At 37.3% G+C, this 24,718-nt stretch overlaps 1 protein-coding gene across 1 annotated transcript in view; it reads right to left on the reverse strand.

Moving 5' to 3' along the window:
* The window catches only part of ERP44 (endoplasmic reticulum protein 44), a 63,849-nt gene that overhangs the window by 24,775 nt on the left and 14,356 nt on the right, over window positions 1–24,718 (reverse strand). The window contains exons 2-5 of the mRNA XM_016225019.2: window positions 14,096–14,168; window positions 12,468–12,507; window positions 8,173–8,288; window positions 340–524 (exon numbers count right to left, since the gene is read on the reverse strand). Coding sequence (XP_016080505.1) covers window positions 340–524; window positions 8,173–8,288; window positions 12,468–12,507; window positions 14,096–14,168 — 414 coding nt within the window. The remainder of the gene's footprint in view (window positions 1–339; window positions 525–8,172; window positions 8,289–12,467; window positions 12,508–14,095; window positions 14,169–24,718) is intronic.

Here is a 24,718-nt window from a genome sequence, read left to right on the forward strand (position 1 = left end):
ACCCGGAGGGTCTCCACTAAGAAAAACATGGAAACTTTGGTGTAAGCCTACCATTAACATCTATTTCTTCGTAATTCAGGCTACCCTTTGACCTCAATTAATTCAAATTAGTGCAACTTTACTGTATGCTATACATTTTACCCAAAGGTTCAGTAAAACATTAGCATTTTTCCCCCTGAGAAATAACTAAAGAAAAATTCAACTTGATAAGTATGTATATGCCAAATCCATTGCAATGAACTATAAGAATATGTTACAGATTCCTTGATTGCATAAAAATTTGTTTACATTAATTAAACAGGCAATGTTCATTTGATCCAGCAAAAGTTAACAACTTACATCAAGAGTGGTGATTTCTACTAAATCATGAAGTTCTTGAACAGGGTCACTTTTCTGTTGCCTGATGTAATCTGCAAGTGCTTTCACTGACCGCTGACCCCTGTATTCTCTCTTCATCATCATCCCATTACGAAACAATTTGAGGGTCGGGTATTTGCTTATCCTATATCTCTGAGCTATATCAGCTAAAAGAATGAAGAAAAAAATTAACTTCACCCTCGTACTTGATCTGGGTAAGCCCATTAGCCAAACAGTCCAAAATCTTACAGTTACTTAGTGAGAACATTTTGGTTCAATAATTCTTTTTCAGTGTCAGAGAAAAAAAGAAATGAAAGTTTGTGCTGGTTAAGAGGCAAGCTCTGGACATATATTACCGGGTTTAAATCCCAAATTTGCTATTTACTGGCTGTGTGAACTTGTAACTCGAATCAACTATCTATGCCTTAGTTTCTCACGTTAAGGATAATAATTTCTACCACATAGGATTGGTTTAAGGACTAAATGAGACAATACAAATGCACGACACAGTAAACTCTAAATTAATGTTAGTAAACATTACTATAGATATATTCCAGAAAGGAATTAGAATGTGCAAAACTCTAATTTTGAAAATATTCACATCACTCTATACTATGAGGTTCTCTCACGGCATTTAATAAAGAAAATTAAAATTAAAATCACTTTCAAGGGCTATAAACTAATATTATATTCTTTGCTAGAAGAATAGTTTATAATCCCAAATATGCAAATTTTGTGTAAACTAATACAATAAAAACCAAAACTCAGCCGTATACACTAAAAAATAATAATAATCCTGTTATGGCCTATGGGTATAATCTCAGGCAGTGAAGATTCTTTTTTTAAACCATTAAAATGTGTGTTTATTGTCTCAAAATAAGAACCTAAATCAAAATGTATGCTGATCTCATTTTTAGGATTCACAATTACCAAGATGCCTTATGTCATGTATGAAAATGATAAAAGATGTACTGTATTTCTAGATAAAGGTGACCCGAGAGAGTACTGAAGTGGCTCTAAAACAGGTGAAATTGATTTTTTTACTTTCTTTTTTTAAATATATTTTTATTGATTTCAGAGAGAGAGAAGAAGAGAGAGAGGGAGAGAGAGATAGAAACATCAATGATGAGGGAGTCATGATGGGCTGCTTCCCACATGCCCCCCACTGGGATTGAGCCTGCAACCAGGCCATGTGCCCTGACCAGGAATCAAACCTTGATCTCCTGGATCATAGGTCAATGCTGAACTGCTGAGCGGGATGAAATTGCTTTTAACTGAGAAAAATTGAAGGCAGAATTCTAAAGTGGTGGCACAAAAAACCATGAGAGCAATCTAACCCTGCCTCCATTTCTAGTAATGAAACAGAAACACAACACAACAAAGGGAATGGCAAAAAGCCTCTGCTGACCACCTTAATTTTCTAGATTTGATGGTAGAAACAATCTATACTAGGGGGAGACTAGTAAGGAAGCTACTACAATGGTCCTGGAAGAAATAACAAGAAGTCTGTCTACAAACTTAAACACCGCAACAGTTAGGTTGCCTTAAAATTCTACTTATGGATAGAAAAAGGTTAAATAACACTTGAAAACTATGGGGGAGCAGAAGCTTGCTTAACCTCCAACAACATCACGCAGCAGGTATGCTGCACAAGGAAGTGGCTGTTAATTATTAAAAAGTGAAAACCTTAAAATTACATTGATCGATAATTTCAGACATAAAGGAGACTTTTTACAAGCTTTGGTCTAAAGTGATTTTTAAGACAATGACAATGTGACATTTTGACAATATAACAGAGAATGACTTAAGGGGTATAATAATTTTTTTATTAACTGGATGGATCAAATGTTAAAATGGATGTCAAAGGAATTAAAATTTCGGAAGGTTAATAGCTCACTGTTTGGAAAATTAGCGTGTATTTCTGCTTTAACGGTCCCTTACTTCTCCTGGCTGGGTTCTGCCTGCCTGCCTGCCTCAGTGAGGCCGCCCAGCAGGGTTCGCAGTGGGGAAACTGCCTCGCGCTCTTGCCCCAGCAGTGGCCGCCATGCTGTGACTATCCACGGCAGACAGTACAGAGGCAACCGGTTTCAGCAGATAGGTCTCACTGTTCTTATGGCTCCAGGATGAACACTGCTGCCTCTGTACCCTTCTTCATTCCCAAACTATGCCTTCCCCTCAATGAGGAAAAAACAAAAAAACAGGAAAACAAAATAAAACTCTAAACGAAAATATTACAGCGAAAGAGCCTACTAGGTGCACTCAGGACTCAGGTTAAGTCTGTACATCCAAGTTCTGTTTTCTGCACATGAATTCCTTACTGCATATTTTCTTATTCTTTTTAAAACTTGTTTTATTTAAATATACTTGATATACAACATTGTGTAAGTTTAAGGTGTACAATATGTGGGCTTGATACATTTATATATTGCAGTATTGCAATATGCTTGTCACTGTAGCATCAGTTAGCGTCTCTCTCACTTCAAATGATTGACATTTCTTTTTGTGTGGTGGGAATAATTAAGATCCAGTCTCTTAGCAAGTTTGATGTTTTTAATATAATATTGTTGTCTATAATTATTTACTATTCTTAACGCCTCATTTATGCATAGCTCTCATGAAGCTTCTAAATTTACAATGTGGAAGGTTAAAGTTGGCACTGGAAAGAAGATAGGTTAAGTAAGAGTAACTCTGGTGTTTGGGAGCAAGTGCTTGCCTAATTCAAGGCCAATTACAAAGTACTTTCCTAAAAATGCCAGGAGTTCTGCGCTGACCTGCATCATTTATGAATGTCTCTTGCCATACAGCCTATAGCCACTGGGGGTCAGCAGAGAACCCAGTCCCACCAGGGGCAGATGATGGGACTTGCTACACCTAAGGCAGCATGACCACCACTACTAGAGTGATGAATTCTCCCAAACTCCCCAAATGAGAAGCCTGCAGAAAATGAGACAAAGTGAGATCATGATCCACAGCTGAAGCAAGGGTAAGTTTTAATTATGTGTATATGAAGAAATTTTGGAAAACAGACAATTACAAAGAAGAAAACAAGAAACATTTGTAACCCAACCACCACTGGGGAAAACCACTAATGTTTTGGTTTTATTTTGCTAACTTTGAATAAAAGCTGCTTAACTAGCAGTGACATTTCAGTTGAGAAAAAAATAAACTGAGGTTAGTCAAATAGTAAAATGCCAGCATTAATACTTGCAGAATGGGTATCAGCAGCTTGGAAAAAAATCCTAGAAAGAGTAGAGTAACATTCTTTGATCGAGAGCATTACCAACACTCTTAACGGCACAGAAGTTGATATTGTGTGGAAAAACACAAAATCAATAACTCAGAATTGGAAAGTGATGTACAAGAGTCAGATTGAAATGTGAAATTGTTTCAGGATTTTACTTGAACAAATTTATTTCCCTTTTTAGGTATATACAATAATACGAAAAAAACACTCTGTATCTAAGTAAGTCTAAAATAGTTCTTACAATAGATATAAAAATTCTAAGTGATGAGAAAGCAATGTGTTATGGTTCAATTTTTCTGGTTTTTTCCCCAGTTATAGATATAAGTGTGACTTACAGTCAATGACAATTTAGACCTGACAAAATATTGCAGAAAATACTTTATTGTACTGTTAGGAGATAATGAAATAACCTACTTAAAGTACTTAATGTAGTATGTACAAAACTAACAGCTCATAAATGTTGGCTACTATTTATTACTCACCTATCCACCCATTTATTCAACAATTACTATGTGCTAGGCACCATTCCAGTGTGAGGGATAGGGGGTAAAAAAGATAAGGTCCTTGCTCTTACAGAATTTACACTTTATCATTATGATTGTCATTAACGTTACGGCTACTGCTGCTACTACTACTAATTGTTTCCAGAGGCTAGACACTTGAATGAAATTCTTAAAACTTAATACATGTGCAGAAAAGATGTAGCAGATTGGTTTCCCTATGTGCAGCGTAAGAGAAGCCCTCTACAGTAAGTCAGTAATAAATAAATCCTCACCAGAGATTAGAGATTCCTTTTATGGGCCCTCCAGATGGGAGAAGCTAATAGGGCAACTGTCAGATCTGTGACAAACATGAACCCAGCACCCGAGTCCTCTGCAGGATGCGGGAGGCGACCTGCTCTGCTGCGGTCGTAGGACATGAATGCCCTCTGGCAGTGGGAAGAGGCTGCTCCTCAGCATGGCTTCCTTTTCCTTTTCTGTCTGTTTCCTCCTACGTCTCCCTCTGTTCCCTAAGTTATACAATCAGTGGAGGGTGGAGGGCCTAAGAAAGTGAACTAAATTTTACCACTACGTGGGGGTTATTCAAGCTACAAGCTTTACACTGGGATTTCAAAAAATATACCTAAGCTTACATTGTTGGAAGCTTCCTGATGACACTCCAGCATCAGTCAGTTCAAAATTCTCTTTCCACAGTTCCCAACGTTTTGGGGTAGGGTGGGGGTGGGGCATGGAGTAGGGAATCAAAGCTGCTACATCCAGCTCATACACAGAAACAAAAGGGCTGACTAGATAAAATTAGCTTGTTATATCTACTCTTGCCTTCTTTCCTATTCCAGTTCCAAGTTCTCAGCCCATTTACCCGAACCTTTCAACAAAGAAAGTCCTTGGAAAGGCGTATAAAGAAGTGAGGTCAAGGTAAGATAGAAAGCACTCCAATGAGTGTTGCATGATTCAAGAGAGGGAGATAGAAGGAAATGCAGGCAGCAAACCAAAGAAGAGTCTCCTGTCATTATGTACTGAGATGGGCTTTCCTGATCAAGTAGTAAACTGACACAGGGGACTTTAGAAGAATTACCAGCGTGTTCTATCTGGGGAATGAGTCCCTACATTGCCACCCACAAGAACTACTTTGAAAATATTCACTTGAAATGTTTTATGAAAATTAGAGCCATTACGTTTTTATATATTATAATTTCATGATCAACAGAATGGCCTCAATTGCCATACAGGAGGTTTTTACTGAAAAACTGACAGAGATAACTCCAGTCAGTTTCCAAAAGCCATAGAGTGGCTCTAAGTATTCCCCCCCAAAATGTCAGTAAGTCTATTCAAGAAAATTCTTTTAAAATCCAATGACTGTTGAAGGCCTTTTATCACAGTGAAAATGAACAGGAATTTCAGTGCATAGTATGACAGTGCACCTGTATAGTACATACCTGAAGCTTCTTCCACACACACAGTCTCAAAAACTAAAGCAACAAGGCCATCCTTCTGACTCTTTTCTTAACCAAAGTCAAATTACAAGTTCAGTGACTTTTTATACAGAGCTGTACCTGAATGTTCACAGCAGCTTTATTTGTAATAGCCTGAAACTGGAAACAACCCAAATGTCTGTCAATAGGTGAGCAGTTAAACAAATTGCGGTATGTAACCATACAATGGAATGCCACTCAATGAATAAAAATGAATGACACACACCGACAATCTCAAAATAACCATGCTGAGTAAAAACAAACAAACAAAAAACCCCACACACACGCACGAAGAACACATAATGTATGATTCCACTTACATGAAATCCTAGAAAACGCAAACTAATCTATAGAAACAGAAAGCAGTTCCATGGTCCCCTGAGGATTGATGGAGGGAGACAGGGACCACGACGGAGCACAGAAAAATTTGGGGGATGACAGACATGTTGATTATCTTGATTGTGGTGATGGTTTTATGGGTTGTATACATGTGTCAAAACATTACACTGCATAATTTAAACTTGTACAGTCTCTTAAAAAAAAAAAAAATCCTACCAAAGAACAATCTGCCTAACAGGAATTCCTCTCCAGATCACAGGATTCTTAAGGTGCCGCTAGTGCAAAATCTCTATAATCCAACTGGCACATAAGGGGTAACCCAAAGTACTGTCTAACAATCTCTAAAATGTGAGTAAATCATCAATAAGGATTTCATAACTTTTAAAAAGTGAAAAATTACACAGAAGGGAATAAATATTTAGAGAAAATAGCCAATATCTAAGATAGGATTTTCATTAGTAAAAAACTAATCTTGTAGATCTCTTTGGTGGATCAAAAAGATCTGAACTATGGCTGTTTATTCCCATTAAAAGAGAACTTGATTACTAGCAATGATGTCAGATTTATCTGAAAAGTATGTTATCTTTTTAAAAGCTAGAATAAATGATATTTAGGGTATAGCAATAGTTAATTTTGCTTCCCAACAACTATAAGCTTGAGAGCATAATTTCAGATTTTATTATCCAGATTCAGAGTTGTCTGCACTATAATGTCTAATTAAATATATAAAAACAGAAAGATCTGAAATGAGAACTCACATCAAAAACATCATGTTCTCTGTCAGCGAAAGGTGGGAGGAAAGATCGAGAAAGCAGAGTGGAAATGTAGTCTGTTTGCATTTACAACCTTTCATTGCTGCTTTCATCCTATCTAGTTATGACTTTCAGCAGACAGAAATGTGGGGTATGGCTTGTAAGATTTTGAAATGCTTTGCTGTTAGCTATTTCTACCTAGCACAGGACTTTACCAGTAAATCCCCAAAATGTTTGTTGAAGTGAACAGAAAAGCAGCAAATACAGCAGGTCCTTGAGTGGTGTCATTTTGTTTAACGCTGTTTTGCTATATCAACTAGACTATGGTAAAAGTGGTTTTGTTATACATCCTTTCACTTAAAGTTGCTGAACCTATTAATGACATTGAGAACATACTGTAGGTCTGTGAAGGCATTTGTCCGACGTGGATTCTAAATCTGGCTTGATTAGACTTTAAGTGATATGACATTGGTTAAGATGCCTTATTTCCATTTTCTCATCAGTAAAATGAGGTTAGTGCGCACACGTACGAATTCTGTCAAGTGTAAAGGATGAAAATCTGCAGAATGGGGGAGTTCTAGATTCTGTCCAGTTACCAACAGTCCCCATGCAACAAGCTTTTAATGAGCAGTCTCTGTCTCCCAGAAACTGTCAGATGCTTGAGATTCAGAGATTAATGAGTAGTTTGGTCTCCACTTAAAGGGGATTAAAACAAAACCACTGAAAACAGAAAAGAAAAAAGTTCCTGCCTTTGAAGAATTGCCATTGCAGCTGGTGAGACGACTAAGACACAATGAACCAGCAATGCAATTAGTTTGGTACCATGAGAGAAGAAAGTTCAAGTGTGACGGGGAACTGAGGGAAACCACTACTGCAAGCGAACTAGCTCAAGTGGGAGACCTCTGTCATGAAGACAGAAACCCAAGAGGATTTGAGAGAATGCTCCACTAGGACAGGAAAAATCCAAGAGGTGGGATTTTAAGTGCGTCTAACCTAGGCTTCAATAATTATAAATAGTAACTATAGCTACTTACGCCTGAAAGGTAGTCTAAGCCAATCTATATAGAATCTTTTAAATAACAGAAACACATAAAAAAAATCTGAGATTATTTTATTTGGCATGACTACAAATGGTATTTTTGCATGATTCTAAAACTAACAGAAATCCATTATTTCCCCTAAAACTGTATTTCAATTTTATTTTATTTTGGTATTAGCTTTGGTAGAAAACATTGCTAGTTATGATTTATTACCTATATGCTTGCCCTACTATATTTTAATGAAAAAATAAATAAATAAATAATTTAAACCCTTCACACAGGGAAAATGGAAAGTACTGTTATAAGTACAAAAGAATTAAATAATAATGTTTTGAGCAAGGTCACTAGTATTTTTTGATTTGTTTTTCCACTTGAAGCAGAGCATTTTTGAAAAAGAAAACGTGTGTGTGTATGCGTGTAGAAATGGGCATGGGGCGTTTCATCCAGACTTCCTACTGAAGTACTTACAGTGCTGGTCACAATCGACTCTGGCAAACACTACTTGATTTTCACTTGGATATTCTTCCTTAATGACATTGGAAGCTTCCTCAAAAATTGGATGCAACATCTGGCTGAAACGACACCTATGCAGAGAAGGGTACCAATTAAAACTGAAAAGCAGACTCAATAAAATCTTATTTCAGTTATTACCCATTGATATTTAGCATGTATACAATGAACAGCTTTCAGACAATCACAGTTAATTTAGGGATGAATCCTGATGTCATTCACTGGAGATGAAGACAATTTTGAATTCAAAGACTGTACAAATAATTAAAATATTTTGGAGTTTTTTTTCACCTTAGGAAAATGGCCAATATTATGGAAAACATACAGCTAAGGTTCTCTCATAAAGGCCACGAAACAAGCCTGAAATAAGCCCTCTAAGATGTATCTACTTGATTCGCAACTACTAAGACCCAGGCATTTATAAAAGCTTTCTCTAAATAATGAACGTATTTTTAGACTACTGTTCAAAATCTTTAAAATGATAAATTTATTGCAAATATTAGACCAATTCACCTGACTAGTTCCATCAAATTTCATAGGCTAACAGCAGACTAAATAAATAAGTCGTATGAAAAGGATATATAGTATATAATGAACTGCTTCCCCTCAAAGTTTACCCATGGTTAAAATGGGCTTTTGTATCTAAAAACTACTAAATACACTAAGTCCAGGAGAAAAAGTCTTAAATTCCTAAACAAGACTTCTGGTCGATGTTTCCTTTGTCATTTGGTGTGTTTTATTTTTACTTTTAAAAAGGGGCACAAACCCCACAATATTCCAGAAACTCGACACTTCTAATTCTGACTGTCCCTTAGTCAGGCCAACCACTTCACAAATACATGCTGTGGGTCACTAAAGAGACCTGATGAGAAAGAAAAAAGAATCAGAATCAGCACACAACCAGCTGGGTTAGAATGGTCATTCTCATATGAAAAGGGTATTGAGAATTTGTTAATAAAAAAACAAACTATAATTGCTACTATTGCTTACAGAGCCCTTTCTACCGAGAAATTTACTTAAATGAAGCCTATGAACCCTTTAATCCATATGTGATTAGGTCATACATATTAACTAGAATTCAACAAAAATATTATAAAGCCTGTGAAAGGATGCAAACTTCACACTTCCTCCCTATTGCTTTTTATATATATCTCTTCTAGCCCACTCACCTGACTTCCTAAGGAGATGTCCTAGAATATATCAAGGAGACACAATCTGTATCTTCAATCTCTTGCTTTCAAGTGGCTCTTTCCTCTTTTAGCATTCTTAAATCTCTCCCAGCTGGGATAGGTGGGTGGGGTCTGTGGACATCAGGGACCGTGTCTTATTTGACTACATATTCTAATAAGCATTTCAACAGATGTCTGTTACATGAATAAACTGACAGAATGGAGGAACTAGAGAGGCTAGGACCACAGGTTTGTAGGTTCTTACAGTTTGCTAAAATAGGGTGCTGGAGGGTAGGGAAGATAAGGGGTAGGTATTAATAGTTTCTTTTTTTTAAAAAGTTTTTATTGATTTTAGAGAAAGAGGAAGACAGAGGGGGAGAGAGAGAGAGAGAGAAACACTGATCAGCTGCTTCCTGCATGCCCCCCACCAGGAAATCAAGCCACAACCGGGGCCTGTGCCCTGACTGGGAATCGAACTGATGACCTTTTGGTGCATGGGATGACCTTCAACCAACGGAGCCACACTGGCCAGGGTGATTAATAGTTTCTTAAATAAGTAGGATATGATCTAGTAAAGAATCAGTAGAAGGCTCCTGGCTTACAGGCAAGGTAAAGACATACATTAAGAACTCCTTCTTTCTGGATTGTCCAGTATGCTAGTAGTAAGCGTTTAAGCCCAGGTTCTTGTTTAAAGTAGGGTCTGTTTTAATACCAAAATGTAGAAGGGAAGATGAAATAAAAGTTCAGTTACAATATTACTGAACCTTCATGCACATGTTCCCATATATATACACATATATACACACACACACATATATATATGTAAAGTTACATTTATAAAAGTAACATAACAAAAGCAATAGATCTATTAAAAGGACCTTAAGAGTCATCTGAATCCAACCTAATGCTTGAATCAACCCTTTACAAATCAACCAAATGGGTAAAAGTCTTTTCTCAAGGACAAATTGGGGGCACTTAATAATATGACCTAGTGAACAAAAATAATAAGCTTTGGAGTCAGACATACCTGAGTTTATATCCCAGTTCCACCACTTACTAGCCGTATGACCTTTCTGAGCCTCAATTTCCTCAACCTAAAATGGAAATTATAATACCTACCCGCAGGGTAGTTCTGAGCATTAAAAAGAATGTATATAAAGAGCCTGACATATAACAGCACTACTCAGTACCTCCCATGGTTTATTCCCTTCTAAGGCGCATCAGTAGTTTTAGGCAGCTGTTACAGAATCCCTCCTCAAACAGTCACATTCCTATCTCCCAGAGGGAACTCAGAACTGGCTTTGGAGACTACGCCGTGTTTGCCTATGTCCTGCAGCCAATTCCCTAAGTTTTTTAAGCTGAATGAAATAGTACTAATTCGTGGACAACTCAAGGGATTTGGGGGATGTTTTTTCAAATAACTGCAATTAGCCCACACTTAACAATTCAGTTTTTGCAACAAAGTCAGTGGCACGCTCTGATTCTCTTTCTTACAACACACAAAATCCCTTAAGAGAACTGTGCTCTAGTTTTAACTCTGCCACAATCTAGTCAAGTAACCTTGGGAAAATATTCCTCTGGATCTCAATTTTCTTCTTAAAGGATTGGACTAGATGAGCGTCTACCTAATTTACCTTGAAAATGCTACCTTTATTGTATTTTATAAATGGCATTTTCTCTGTGTATCGTAAACATTTGTTCATTAAATACCTATACATCATTCATTCAGTAAATATTAATTATAAACTTATCTGCCAAGTACTATGCAAAGTGCTTGGGGATTAATGTTGAAAAAAGACAGATGTGATAACTTCACAAAGCTAACAATGTAGGGAGCTACCAACTACACTGTAGCACAGGAGTGTCCTGGTTGGGTAAACACAGGGTGTTTCAGGGAGAGATAAAAAGGGCTCCTAACCTGACTAGAGAGGAGAAAGGATGGCCTGGAGAAAGTGAAATCTAATCTAAGGCTTGAAAGATGATTAAAATTTAAGTAGGTACATAAGTAGGTAAGAGTGAGCCATTCAGGCAGAGGAACACCATGACTAATGATGCTAAAGTCCACAGAATATTACAGAAGTGGAAAGACATTCGACATAACCAGAACAGAATATGGAAGTGGGAAAAGGCAAGAGGTAGAGCTGTAGAGGTAGGAGGGGACCAGGTCATCAGTAAGAAGAGACTTACCTAAAGTCTACCTAAAGAAAACCATTTAGGGGTGTAAGATGGGGGTAAACTGATCCAATGTGCACTTTAGGAAAGACCACCTTACTTTGTAGAGAACAGAATGGTGACACAGAAGACTAGAGGCAGAGAAAATCAATTAGGAGGCTATCCCAGGAATCTAAAATGTGGGACTACGGCCTGAAGCAGGGTAGTGCTGACTAGTGGGTGGTAAACCTATGAGGGCCAAATAAGATACAGATTGTTTAGGAATAAGGATTATATGCGTGTTTCAAACTTCTCTCTAGCTGAAACTCCCTCCTTCCTGTCCCATCTACTACCTATTATGCCCTTGTTCTAAATGCTGGGAATACTATGTAAGACACTGGCTCTACCTACCCTCAAGGTTTGTTTGCTAGGATGCGAACAAAGATAAAAGACAGAACTATGCGATAAGAAAAAGAAAATGTTAAACAGGGTACTACGCGAACACAGAAGACAGAATCTGATTCAGACAGGGAGGGAGGCTTCCTAGTAGTAGTAATAGATGATAAATGTTTTAAAATGTCAACATTATTTTTCCTTCTAAACCTGCCACACCGACACCCTCACCTCCAAATACTGCCCTACTTCCTCAATCAGGAAAAATACAGAATTGCAGTAAGTACTCATATGGGGGGGGGGGGATTGAGTCTTTATGTTACGTCTTTTATTCTAAAATGTGGGATAATGGAATCAGGTATATATCTCTCTTAAAACACAAATGCTCACCAAATTAAGCTCCTTCATCTATAAATGAACCTTAATTGATTTTGTATTGGAATATTGTCTCACAAAAGAAAAAGGCTTCCCCACTCACCCCTTTCTAGCAAAGAAAAATTCACCTTTAGCAAGTTAAACCACAGAAATAAGATTACTTACCAGTCAGCATAAAAATTTACTAAAGCAACATCAGCATTTCCTGAAATTAAAAAACAAAACCAAACAACCTAAGTTATTTGTGTCTACATAATTTTGACATAAAGATGTGGTTTTCATCATGGTCTGTTTCCATTGCAAGGGCCCACTAAACATACACAACGACCATTAAGTTACCTTTCGCTCAGAAACCACACACGCAGGCAGAGACAATTTACACTATTTGTAGGAGTCCCTGTTCCTTCTCTCTGTCCTCCAGCTTTAAACCTTCACAGAGTGAGTATAAAACAGAAGGGAATCAGGCCCAGATCAGGCAAGTAAGCTAATAAACAGCCTACTCTCATAAAAAATTAAGTGGAATGATCTGGATTTTAACAATCCATTTCTGACCTTCCATATTTACAAGTAACTGAATTAGCTCTGTAAGTAAAATCCTATTTCACAGAACAGCCCTCTCTACCTGGTTGCAACAAGTAATCTACTACTAATAGTGCTGGGTAAAATAAAGTCTTTGTTTCCTAGACACGTAACAGTTACTCTGTTGCAAAAATAACTTGGTATCATTTGCGTATCTGGATATGAAGACATAGGAAAGATATATCCCTTCCTTTCTCCTAAACCTAATACAAACAGAAACTCCTCAAGTACTCACAAAAATAAAGCACACAGATATTCTAGAATTTGGAAGAGTAAATGAGTGAGAGTATGTGAGTTTCAATTCCCTTTTGCTTATTTACTCTAAAGCAATGGTTCACAAACTGTGGTCCCGGGTCAAGAAGCTACAGCAACGCATAGAAACTTGTACAGAAATGCAAATTGTTAGATGGAGTCTAGCAGTTTCTATCAGAAACTGGGGGCCAGGCCTGCACTATAGTCCTCCAGGTGATTCTGATATATGCTAAAGTTCATAGAATCATTGCTCTAAAGAGATCCCATAAGGTGAGGGGAGACTTTTAGCATTTAAAACCAGTTTCAAGGACATAAAACAGTGATGATGCTCAATGAATAAACCCCTTCACCTCTACTATTCTGGTTTTGTTCTGCTCAAATCAGTGTGTTGAAATGGAGTGCTTAAAAAATCTTTTATGCACATTGTAGATTTTCTTAAATCTCCTAAATTGTGATTTTCCTGTCAACCATGTCTCCACCTTCCCTCTACTTTTAAGAATAAGCAATGTTTTCCCCAAAGTTCATCGTATCCACAAGTACACAGTCAGCAAACAAAGCATTCAGTAAAACACTTATAGAACTTAATTGGACCAATGACAATAAAAGAGATCAGAGTAGGTGACTTAGTTAAAAGATAAAAAAGACAAAAAATTCTAGCTGTGTCCTAAAGTCATTAACATTTAGTACTAAGGAGGCTTTAGCAAAATACTTTAAGAATTGTTAGGAGTGGTAATTATGACTAGGCAAAGAAATAAAACAGGACCTAAACTTTACTTGTAACACACTTAAAGAAATTTTACTAAAAATTAAAACCAACAGTACTTTTGTTATCAGTAAACCATGGAATTAATCAGAATGCCAACTCCTCAATTGTTCTAGACAGTTTATATATACAAAAATAAAATAAAATCTCAATTAACTCTTTATAGAGAAGTATACTTTAAAAATATCAAAGTACTTACTTAAAATGTCATCTATATTCTCTGTATCAAGACTTGTTATTTCAGTTGTTACAGGAGTAAAAACCCAAGTTATCTGGAAATTTCAAAAAGGTGAAATTAATAAATGTTTCCACAAAAGGCAAATAATACAAAAAGTCTAAGAAGAAAATTTATGAATAAAGTTGGTTCCATTTGTTAGTTACAAAATCATCCATCAATTGGTTTTAATCTTAACCCTTCACTAGATAATGAAACCGGAGAAGATAACAACTTCTCGAGCCTGGAAACTGGTGAAATAAGGCTTCCCAATACTTCCAAATATATAAAAGATTACTTCTAAATAATTAAGTAAATTAAGAATTTACTCACTCTTTTAAATATTTTCAACAACTTTATAGCACCACAAGGAAAACACTGCCAGATGATTATCAGTTTTGAAAGAACATAAAACCAAAGCTAAGTTAGCTGATTCTATCCTACCTTGATTCTAAGACAAAACAAAATGAAGAGAATTCAAAAGCCCTTCTTACCTCATCTTCACTTACTGGTGGTAACAATACGTTAAGTGAGAGGCTATTAAAAAGAGAGTAAGAATGTTCTGCTTCTACTTTAGCATCTCTGAAACACAGAGTTCAAACTTATCAAAGAAAATCTCAGCTTGCTATCCACAAAACAAAGAAAAAATACAATGTTAAACTAAACTAGCATTGTTCAATTATTTTAAAAAGAAATATTTAGTGTATTTTATCTTTAGGTTCCATCCTTAATACACTATGTGTTTTGATGCCTAGGCAGTTTTTTGTTCAAACCAGAGTTTGTATATGGAAATTCATTCACTGAACCATTGCTCTTTACTGAATGACAACTAGTGTCAGGCCCTAACCAAGGTTCTAAAGACTACTGCTTTGCCCACCCATTTCATGGACACTTCAGTACTCACAACAGTTACAACTCAAAAACTTTATAATTCACTTGTAATTTAATTTCTAAGTGGTATAATGAGACATGTTGATGTGGGTATGTAAATAAGCCCAGCTAATTATTTGAAATATTTCTATAAACTTACTCGTTTCTTAGAAAAAGCCTAGGAATAACACTAGTCTTATTTTCAAATTACCACAATAGTGTAACCAATAGCTAACTAGTATTTCTGCTAGCAACCAATAAATTACACTATCCTAAAAGCAAGCTAGATAATTTTAAATCCCTAAATATTTGGCCCATATAAACTAATTTCATTATTTTCAACACCTCAAAAACTGTAAAGATCAGACTTCCGTCACTAGTCATTATTCAATTCACAGGTCCTTCCCTCATCAGTGTATGGCCAGCTCTAGATAATTGTAACCTTTAAGATAACCTGAGGCATATTAAAAAAAATGTTTAATCCTCACTCGAGGATATTTTTTCCACTGCTTTTCAGAGAGAGTGGAAGGAAGGGGGAGAGAGACAATGGGAGAAAGAAGAAAAAACATCATTGTGAGACACATCGACTAGTTGCCTACCGAACATACCCTGACAGGCCAGGATCGAGCCTGCAGCAGAGGTACGTGTCCTTGACCTGAATCGAACCCGAGACCCTTCGGTCCATGGGCCAATGCTCTAACCACTGAGGCAAACTGGCGAGGGCCAATGTTAAACTTGTTAAGAGTTTATTTGAGCAAATATCAATCCAAATCAGGCAGCATCCAATCTAGCAGAAAAAAAAGAACTCCAGGGAGCTGGACAAAATGAAAGACTTTTATAGGAAGCAGGGGATGGGAACAAGGAAATGATACTAGGCAAAAAAGTGAGCTGGTTATTGCAACGTTACCTTCCTTTAGGGATGGCAGGAGTCTATCAGGCAGATTACCTAATTAGTGCTGATCAGGCAATTCCTGACTGACTGGTGTAAGATTCCATTTCCGAGAGTCAAAACATAATTCAGTTTGGTGACGTAAGGCTTGGCATAAGTGACTCCATTTGGGGCCTGTTGTCTTGTTTTTAACAAATCCAACTACATTGGTCAGCAAGATTGTGGACTGAAAAATAATTCAAGAGGATGCAAAAATATCATAAAGCAACAAAGTTGGTCATTACCAAAGTCAGCAGTCATTTGCAGAGTGTCTGCTAGGTACTGAGGGCAGGAATGCATCAGGCAAGGTATAGGTATGCCCTGCGTCCAGGAGCTCTCCAACCAGCAGTGGTGTAATGAGGGGAGGGGAGAAAAATGTGGCAAAGACAGAAGAGTGATCATAGCTGTGCAATCCAAGGAAGCTCACTTTTGAATAGTTATTGCCTATCAAAATACATGTTTACAGACAACTATATTCTAAATTTAATTGCTTTTACATGCTAGGAAATAATAAAAATGAGGCAACCAAGGATCAATTTGGCTGTATTAAATGGATAACAATTACTTAAGAATCATTGTGCTAATAAACATGCAACTCATAAGACTATTCAGCTAACTATTGTGATTAAGAGGGCCCAAAGCAAGAAAACTGTCTCAGCCCCAGTAATCTCTTCTCAGTCACTGTAGGGTGTGAAGGAGGCGTTTATCATTAACATTTCTATTAATATGCAGTATTAAGGGAAAGACAGGCTGTTTATTTGAATTATTAGCAAGCTCCACTAGTCTGACAAATTGCTTCTTTTCATGTCAGCCCTGGGCAGAAACAAGATTCTCCTGGGGAAACATTTTTATGTGTCAAATGCTATAGCGCTTAAGCAAAATAAAGACAAGTAGCTCTGAACCAGGAAGGGATGAGGGTAGTCATTAATTTAATTTTTAAATTTAGACTTGAAGTCAGATTTTAAATTTATTTTTTTTAAGGAAACAATGAAAACCTACAAAGAAATTCTGAATGGAAGATGTTAGTAATCATGGAGAATACAGTCTCTAATGATGGAATATTTAAACATGTAAATATATAAACGTGAACATGAAGTATTTTACAAATTAGTTCATTAGCTCATTTCCTTGCCAAGAAAAAGAGAGGCATCTCCAATCATCTATAATTCCTTAGGTAATTCCTTCCATGTGCATTTATTGTACCAAATATTAAACATTCCAGTCTAAAAATGTGTCTAATGATATGATCTTATATAAAAGGCCCATCAGTGAAATGGTAAATATTGTACTAAATTCATTTAAAAAAATAAAGTGACAGGCTAGTTTTATTTTTTCTATTTTTATTTTTTAAATATATCTTTATTGATTTCAGAGAGAGAAAAGGAGAGGGAGAGAGAGATAGAAACATCAATGATGAGAGAGTTATTGATCGGCTGCCTCCTGCATGCCCCCGACCGGGGATCTAGCCCCGACTGGGCATGTGCCCTGACCAGGAATCAAACCCTGATCTCCTGGATCCTAGGTCGATGCTCAACTGCTGAGCCATGCCCGGCCGGGCGACAGACTAGTTTTAAATAGGAGCTTCTTCCAGCAGGTAGATAATACTTCCTTCCATTACATGGATTTTAAACACTGAGGTATCTTTGTGTTTCCTTCCCTTAAATTTCCTTAAAAAGCTTTCCTTCCCTTAAATTTCCCTGTACCTTCCATGACCTCCTAACTGGCTGGTGGTACCAGTACACTGGGTGTATTTCCATAGCATTTTTTTTTTTAAATGGTCCAGTTTTTTATTTTTTATTTTTATTTATTTACTTATTTTAAATATATCTTTATTGATTTCAGAGAAAGGAAAGAGAGATAGAAACATCAATGATGAGAGAGTCATTGATCAAGCCCGCACCCGGGCATGTGCCCTGACCGGGAGTCGAACCCCGACCGCCTGGATCCCAGGTCGACGCTCAACCGCTGAGCAACGCCCGGCCGGGCTCCATAGCATTTTTGAAGCCACCTAACAGCCAGCTGCTTTTCCCCAGACATGCCCACAGTTTTTCTGCTTCTGTCTATATGGTTCCCTCTACCTGGAGCATTCTCTCCTCCACTATTGCATAATCAACCCTTAAGTCACAGATTCCCTCTTCCATGAAGCTGTGTGTGTTTTTCCTGGTAGAAAATGCCTTTTCTTTCTCAAAAGCCTGGTCTACTCCACAGGGATAGAAAAAGGGAAAGTGTAGGCTAGGGAAATAGAAGTTACTGTAAAATTAAAATTCTCTCTAGTCATCAAGTTGAAACAAGATACAATGAAAATTTGATTACATGATAAGAGAGAGTATTTTAGAAATAAATTTTGAAAAGTTTTTTTTTTTTTATTAAGCAATCTCCCTCAATGTTAGATCAAACTCTGTTACAGTATAAACATATATACATGCTACAACACTAACACATACGAAGTGCTCTGGCACTCTCTACTAGGCCCCAGTGCTATTCCTTTCGAAAAAATATTAACCAAGTAAGTCATTAACTCAACAGGATCTTCTTCAGAAGTATTAACAAACATCAATAACACATACTGGAAGTGAATTATTAAAGCTTCTCTGTTCGTAATTTTATAAATAAATTTTCCTAGTACATTAAGACCATTCAAGTTTTACCATTCGAATATACCCTTTCAATCGATGATACTCCCTTTCAATCCAACCTGTCCACAGAGGCCAGACTAATCTTTTAGAATGCTGATTTGCATATATTAATTCCTCTGCCCAGTAAAAACCTTCAAGCGTTTTTCATTGTCTACAATATAAAAACCTAACTCCTCAGCCTGGCATTTAGGACCACTTACAAACTAGCTTTCCTAAGTCACATCCTACTGCTCCCATTTGCAATCAATACTACAAACAACATAAACTATAGTTAGAGTAACCAATCTAGTTGGCCATATACTCTGGCTTGAGACAAATCCAGTTTATGCCTGTTGCCTTGGAATATTATTAATAATAACACCACCCCCTTTCAAAAGGGTCCCAGTTTGGGCAATAAATTATATGGCCACCCTATCTGCAGCAGTTCCTTAGCAATTGAGAGGAACTTTGACAAGCTCTTCACAAATCCTAAATTATTAATAAATATATATTGCCCTCCCATATAATATACAGTAAAATGAAAAGTGGAATGAGAGTAAATAGAGAATAAATAGGAGCTAAGATATAATGCTACACCAATCACTAGCCTCACTCACTGACTTGAAACAAAAGTATAAAACCAGTTACTCAGAAAAATTACATGACCCTTCAAGCGTAACTCGCAAATGGCCCAAATCCTGTAAGTTACAAATCCAAGCATGCAAGGGGTCTATAGTACCTGCAATTCCTAAAATGTGTGTTCTTACTCTCTTGCCTCCATACATGGCTGGTGCAGTTTCCTCAGCTTGGAACAACCAGGAAAGCCTATTTCATTTCCAAGACCCAATTAAAAAGCTACCTCTTCTATAAAGGCTTTCCTGATGGTCCCAGACAATAGTGATTCAGTCTCTCTCCTCTGAACCCTTAGCGCACTTTCTGTAGGGTGTCAATATTACTTTTCACACCGGTTATTTGTGCTACCTTACCTCCTTTAGGCAAGTGAGCACCCTGAAAGTAGAGACTGTACCTTACTCAATTCTGTATCCCAGAGACCACTTACTACTACAGTATCCTATCTGTATACAGTAAGCACTTGAATACATGCTAAGTAAATGAATGGGTAGATTATGTCAATACACTAAGAATTGGGGGGGCTTGGAGATAAGAAAATGAGGGAAAGATGTTCAGAAATGGGAATAGCCAACAAACATTTTTAACATGTTTGAAGACAATAAGGTGATCAAGTAGGAATGAAGTTTATACTAAAACGTGTAGTGGCAAAAAGCACAGCGCCAGGTGATGATTCACAAACTCAGGTTTAGAGGGGATCTCAGAAGTGATTTTCCCGCCCACTGCAGAAACCCCTTTACCTTCTCTTAAGAGCTGTCACAAACCCCTAGTAATGCCTTCGGGTTCCCTGAGCTGTTTTCTGGCATGACTTCCAGATACTTCAGCACACAGAACACCCACATTTCTGAAGAGCTATGTTACAGTAGTGGATAAAATTCCAATACTTTTTGTACTGTCCTATTTGAAGATTTTAATTCAGTCATGAAAATAAGTGACTTTTGGGATCAGAAGCTAATCAAGTATCAGGCAGAAGAAGTCATTAAATATTATTTCTGTTAGCAAGATTTATAGTCACAAAAGCATTTGGTAGGTATTGCTTTAAATGTTTTATTAGAAAATCTTATGAAATCAGTTTAGAAAGCAAGGAAGTATTTCCAGTGAGTGAGTTTGTTTGTTTTAAAGCTCAATACCTTAAAATCTTGCTCTTCAAACAGTGGTCCCTGAGGCAGCAGCTTTGGCACCAACTGACAGCTTGTGAAAAATGCAGGATATCAGGCCCCACCCCAGACCTACTGAATCAGAATCTCCATTTTGATAGGATCCCCAAGTGATTCCTACGCACATTCAAGTTTAAGAAGCACTGCTTTAGAGAACAAAGCTTTTGACTCTATAAACAAGCATGTAGTAAATTCATTTTAAATGTTGTACAATGTTTTTGGTCCTCAAATATAAACACAAAAACAGGTAAAACTCATTTGTGAAAATTCTGTATTGACATGCAAATTAGTGAGATTTTTTGAAAAATGCAGAATCTGTAACAGAATTTTCTAATCTGTGTAATTAGAAATTTACAGATATTAATTTTTAAAAGTATACTGCCTTTTGCTTAAATAGATATTTCTGCATCAAAATTGTCATAAAATAGAAGCTTCAATAGAGAATGTTCCTTCCATGTGGCATTACTGTTCTCATTTGGCATTACCTCTGCTGAGCATTTTGCCGTGACAGCTTAGTGTACTTTTGTGGCATCTTTCACTTGCCTGCTTTTTGTTGGGAGCTTATCGAAGTCCTTTACAAGCTATGTCTCTCCTGTAGCAAGAAATAAGCAATGTACCAGGCACCAGTTCCCTTCCATTTCTAATCCAGATTGACAAAGCAACCTCCCACCCGACGTCCCAATGCCATGGGATCCAGACTGTTTCTTCTCCCTGGGGCCACTTCTTTTACCCTCAGTTTTGTACTAAGCTGGTAGGCAGCAGAAGCCTAGAGGTTTGCAGTTGGCTGCAAGGAGCTAAGAGATATGAAAGGTCCCAGGAGAAAAGAAGCTGAGGCTGACAGGCACTGTAAGAGCCTTGAAGCTGAGTATCAATCAAGGCACATCTCACTGTTAGTATTCCCAGAAGCATTACAATGAACTAGAAGTTCAAAGACAGGGGAAAAATAGGACTAAGTATAGAATAACACTGGGAAGCTCCTTTAACCCTTACATTGCTCACTGATAACAACCAACCTTCCTACAATATCAGTGCAACCTATTAGGACAAGTTAGAACCAATCTGCTTTTATAAGAAACATTAGAACAATTACAACATTCTTCATTAAATAACTTAAAATATGGTGGGCACAGACATGTTTAGAAAAACAGATTCTATGCAAAAAAAAAAAATCAAATATAAGTAATATAATCACTAAACTCAAATTCTGCCAGTAAAAACCACCATAGAAAATAAAAGGAAAAAAGTGTTGCAATTCATACTTTCCCCTGCGTATTAGTTATTTGATAGGGCATGGGTTTCGATTAAAAACTATAGTCATCTGTGTTTTGTCCTTCACTATACTCTAAAAATGTGGTGAACTAATTTACTTGGAATAGACAATGTACTTCTCTGACCTTCAGAGAATGCTCTTGTTACTCAGAAGCTTTTCAGAACCAGGAATGAGCTTCTCAGCGTGTGGAAAGGATTTTTGTTTTAAATTCACTACATACTGTTCCTCTAAAACCCAAGCTTCTAGCAATGGTGGTACTAACAAAGGATGGGAAGTGGGAGAAAATTCAAGATGAGCACTGTTCATTTCTTTTTCCACACACACTCTGGAACCCGGGGGTGGGGTGGGGGTGGAGTTTATGTGTGTGCAATATTGTTCCTTTCATTACTGTCTCCCAATTAATACCTTGCACTGGATCTTGTAAGTAACAGTCCAGAACAAATACTTGCAAATCAAAGCCAAAGGGAAAAAGAGGACTGCTCTTTGCGCTACACTGTAATTCGTGCCCAGGATGCCTGATGGCAAAGCCCCATTAAGAAAGCCTACATACATGTTGGTGCATACATTTTTCGTTTGTTACTCACTCAGCAAATATTTTACTGAGTCATCGATTATGTGCTAGGCACTGTACTAGGCACCGGGGATAGGAGTGTGAATAATAATACATAAATGTTTACATTACACCCATCAAGGTCATCAAACAAGAAAAATACTTGGCCTGCCTGAGGACAAACTAGCAAGTAAAAAAGTGACAAATCAATTCACAGCCAAAGTAAGAGAGTGAATACAAAAAATATACCACTGGTTTCTAATTTAAAAGGGAGAAAAAAGCAAGTCTCAATCAACTGAAGTTTACACCCTCTATTGCTACAGGATGGGCATAACTTTCCTATTTATCAGTACGTGAAATGAATGCAGCAGTTCCAACGAACATTTTGTTTTTAGTAACTCAAAACAATAAAGTTTTCAGATAAAGAATCTATGTAGGCTAGACAATCTCCTAAATGGAACTCAGGAGTCAAATAAATGATCAAATGTGAGGCCACAAAAATATATTTTATAATTTCAAATTTTGTTTTCAACATCATAAGCTGTAAAGAGAGCACTGAAATATAGGACCATAAACTATAAAGATTACTCACTATAAATTATCAGTATTAATATTTAACTCATGAATATCCTAGTCAATCCCTCAGTTCCTATCAACCTCTCTGGCCTCTACTTTATTAGGTCAAAACAGTAGTTATTTAGAGTTACAAAACTGAAGGGGCCCTAGTTTATCTAATTATGTAGTATTTCCCTCACACATCATACAGGACTCTTCTTGACAGCATCCCTGGCAGAATGGCCATTTAGCTTCCAATTGAACACTTGCTATGATAGAAAACTTACAGGAAAAACCAATCCACTGTAAAAGCAGTGCCCTTGGAAAGTTTTACCTTACCAGGCTGGGCATCTGCTCTCCTTTCCATCCTACACATTCATTACAATCCCATCATGTACAAGAACAGACCCACAGCTTGTGTCAGTACCTGGCTGAGGACCTGTGGGGATGGAAGCACTGAGCCAGGGAAAGCCTGACTGTCACAGCTCAAAGGCACATTCTGTCCTCATGACCATGCATGAAAAATTAGCACACAAGATATATGATGCAAGCACTGTAAGGATTACAGAAAGTAAACTAAAAAAATTTGGGGAGAAGGCAGGAAAAAGGCAAAGAGCACTGTATGGGTTCATGATCAGAGCAGCTTCTGTGGATGAAGCAGGGTGGAGCCAAGCCTGGCCATGGAACACAGCGCAGTGCCGGAAGACGGAGCTGGAAGGTTAAGTTGGAGCCCCATTGTTAATGAAAAAACCAAAGTGTTAGAAAAGTGAGTATAAAACCCTTGAAAGCCAGACAGAGGGGTTGATATCTACTGTAGCAGAAAATAACAAGGGAGGCTTCTTATTAAGGGAGGAGCACAGTGATTTCAAGACTTAAGAAAGATTAGTGCTCCGTACTTTATGACAAAGACTGGAGAGAGCGCAGTGGTAGCAAAGAAGGAAACCTAGGGTCTGAACTGGGCTGGAGGAGATTTGGGGAAACTTTCAAAAGGAAGACAAGCAGGTCATGACAAAACGCTAACGGGCTAAAAGTTCAACAAACCGAAGTTACAAACCTAGGTGCCTGGTGGAACTGAAAGGGGAGTAAAACTATTTTGGAGAAAGAATTTCTTTGCAGTCACTGCAATTTCACTATTTATATGCCTTGCCCAGTCAATAAGAAAACAGCGGGCAGAGATTAGGTGCTTTCTACCATCTAGCATGAAAAATTTCGAAATTGTATTTGACTACTTCTCATATACCCAGGATAAAGGCACCAAGAAAGTAACAGCCCAAGGCACTGACCAAAGCACTACCAGACTCCCACGCTACTCCAGTCTTTAGAGAGTAACAGTTAAAGCTGTGAGTTAAAATGGCTGGATGACAAAATGGGACAGCGAGAGAAAACAGAAGCTCTTAGTACATTAGAGAATATCCACATTTACCTCCTTACTGTCTTCTGGCTCTTAAACATAGGCCTTTTCCCTCTCCCAAACCAACGAGGAACAGAGAAAGAAACAGAAACAGAGAGAATGAACTACTGGAGCATTAAAGAAGCAGAAAGAACAGCATTTCAAGAAGAAATGGGGTAGGTAACTATGAAATGCTACAAAGGTTATGAGAAGGAGACTTACAACAGCGAAGTATAATTCACAATTAAAAGCTACTATTACCTGGGGAACACATCACAATCATTTTTAAAAAGTCCAATCATGCTGGTAGCCTCCAATAAGGCAAATACCAGCTTCTTTAATTAGAAACGTTCAATCTACAAACTTAAAAGTGTCCACGCATGCAAATCAAACAAACCACATAGTCTCTGACTGCCAACAAGAGATGAAATTAGCCTTCCCATATATGATGTGTCCCTCTGGACTTATGAACTATAGCATTAGCAAATATTATTTCAGAACTTAAAATGCTTCTTTATATTTCTGAATGATTTCCAGAAAAAGAAGAAGAAAAAAAAGGTTATACTCATATACCCATTTGGTTTGTGTGAATAGTATTGGCTTTAATTACCATTAAAATTTTTATTGATATGAATTACCCCAG

The sequence above is a fragment of the Miniopterus natalensis genome, chromosome 12, assembly GCF_054644295.1.
Source record: "Miniopterus natalensis isolate mMinNat1 chromosome 12, mMinNat1.hap1, whole genome shotgun sequence".
NCBI classification, from domain to species: Eukaryota; Metazoa; Chordata; class Mammalia; order Chiroptera; family Miniopteridae; genus Miniopterus; species Miniopterus natalensis.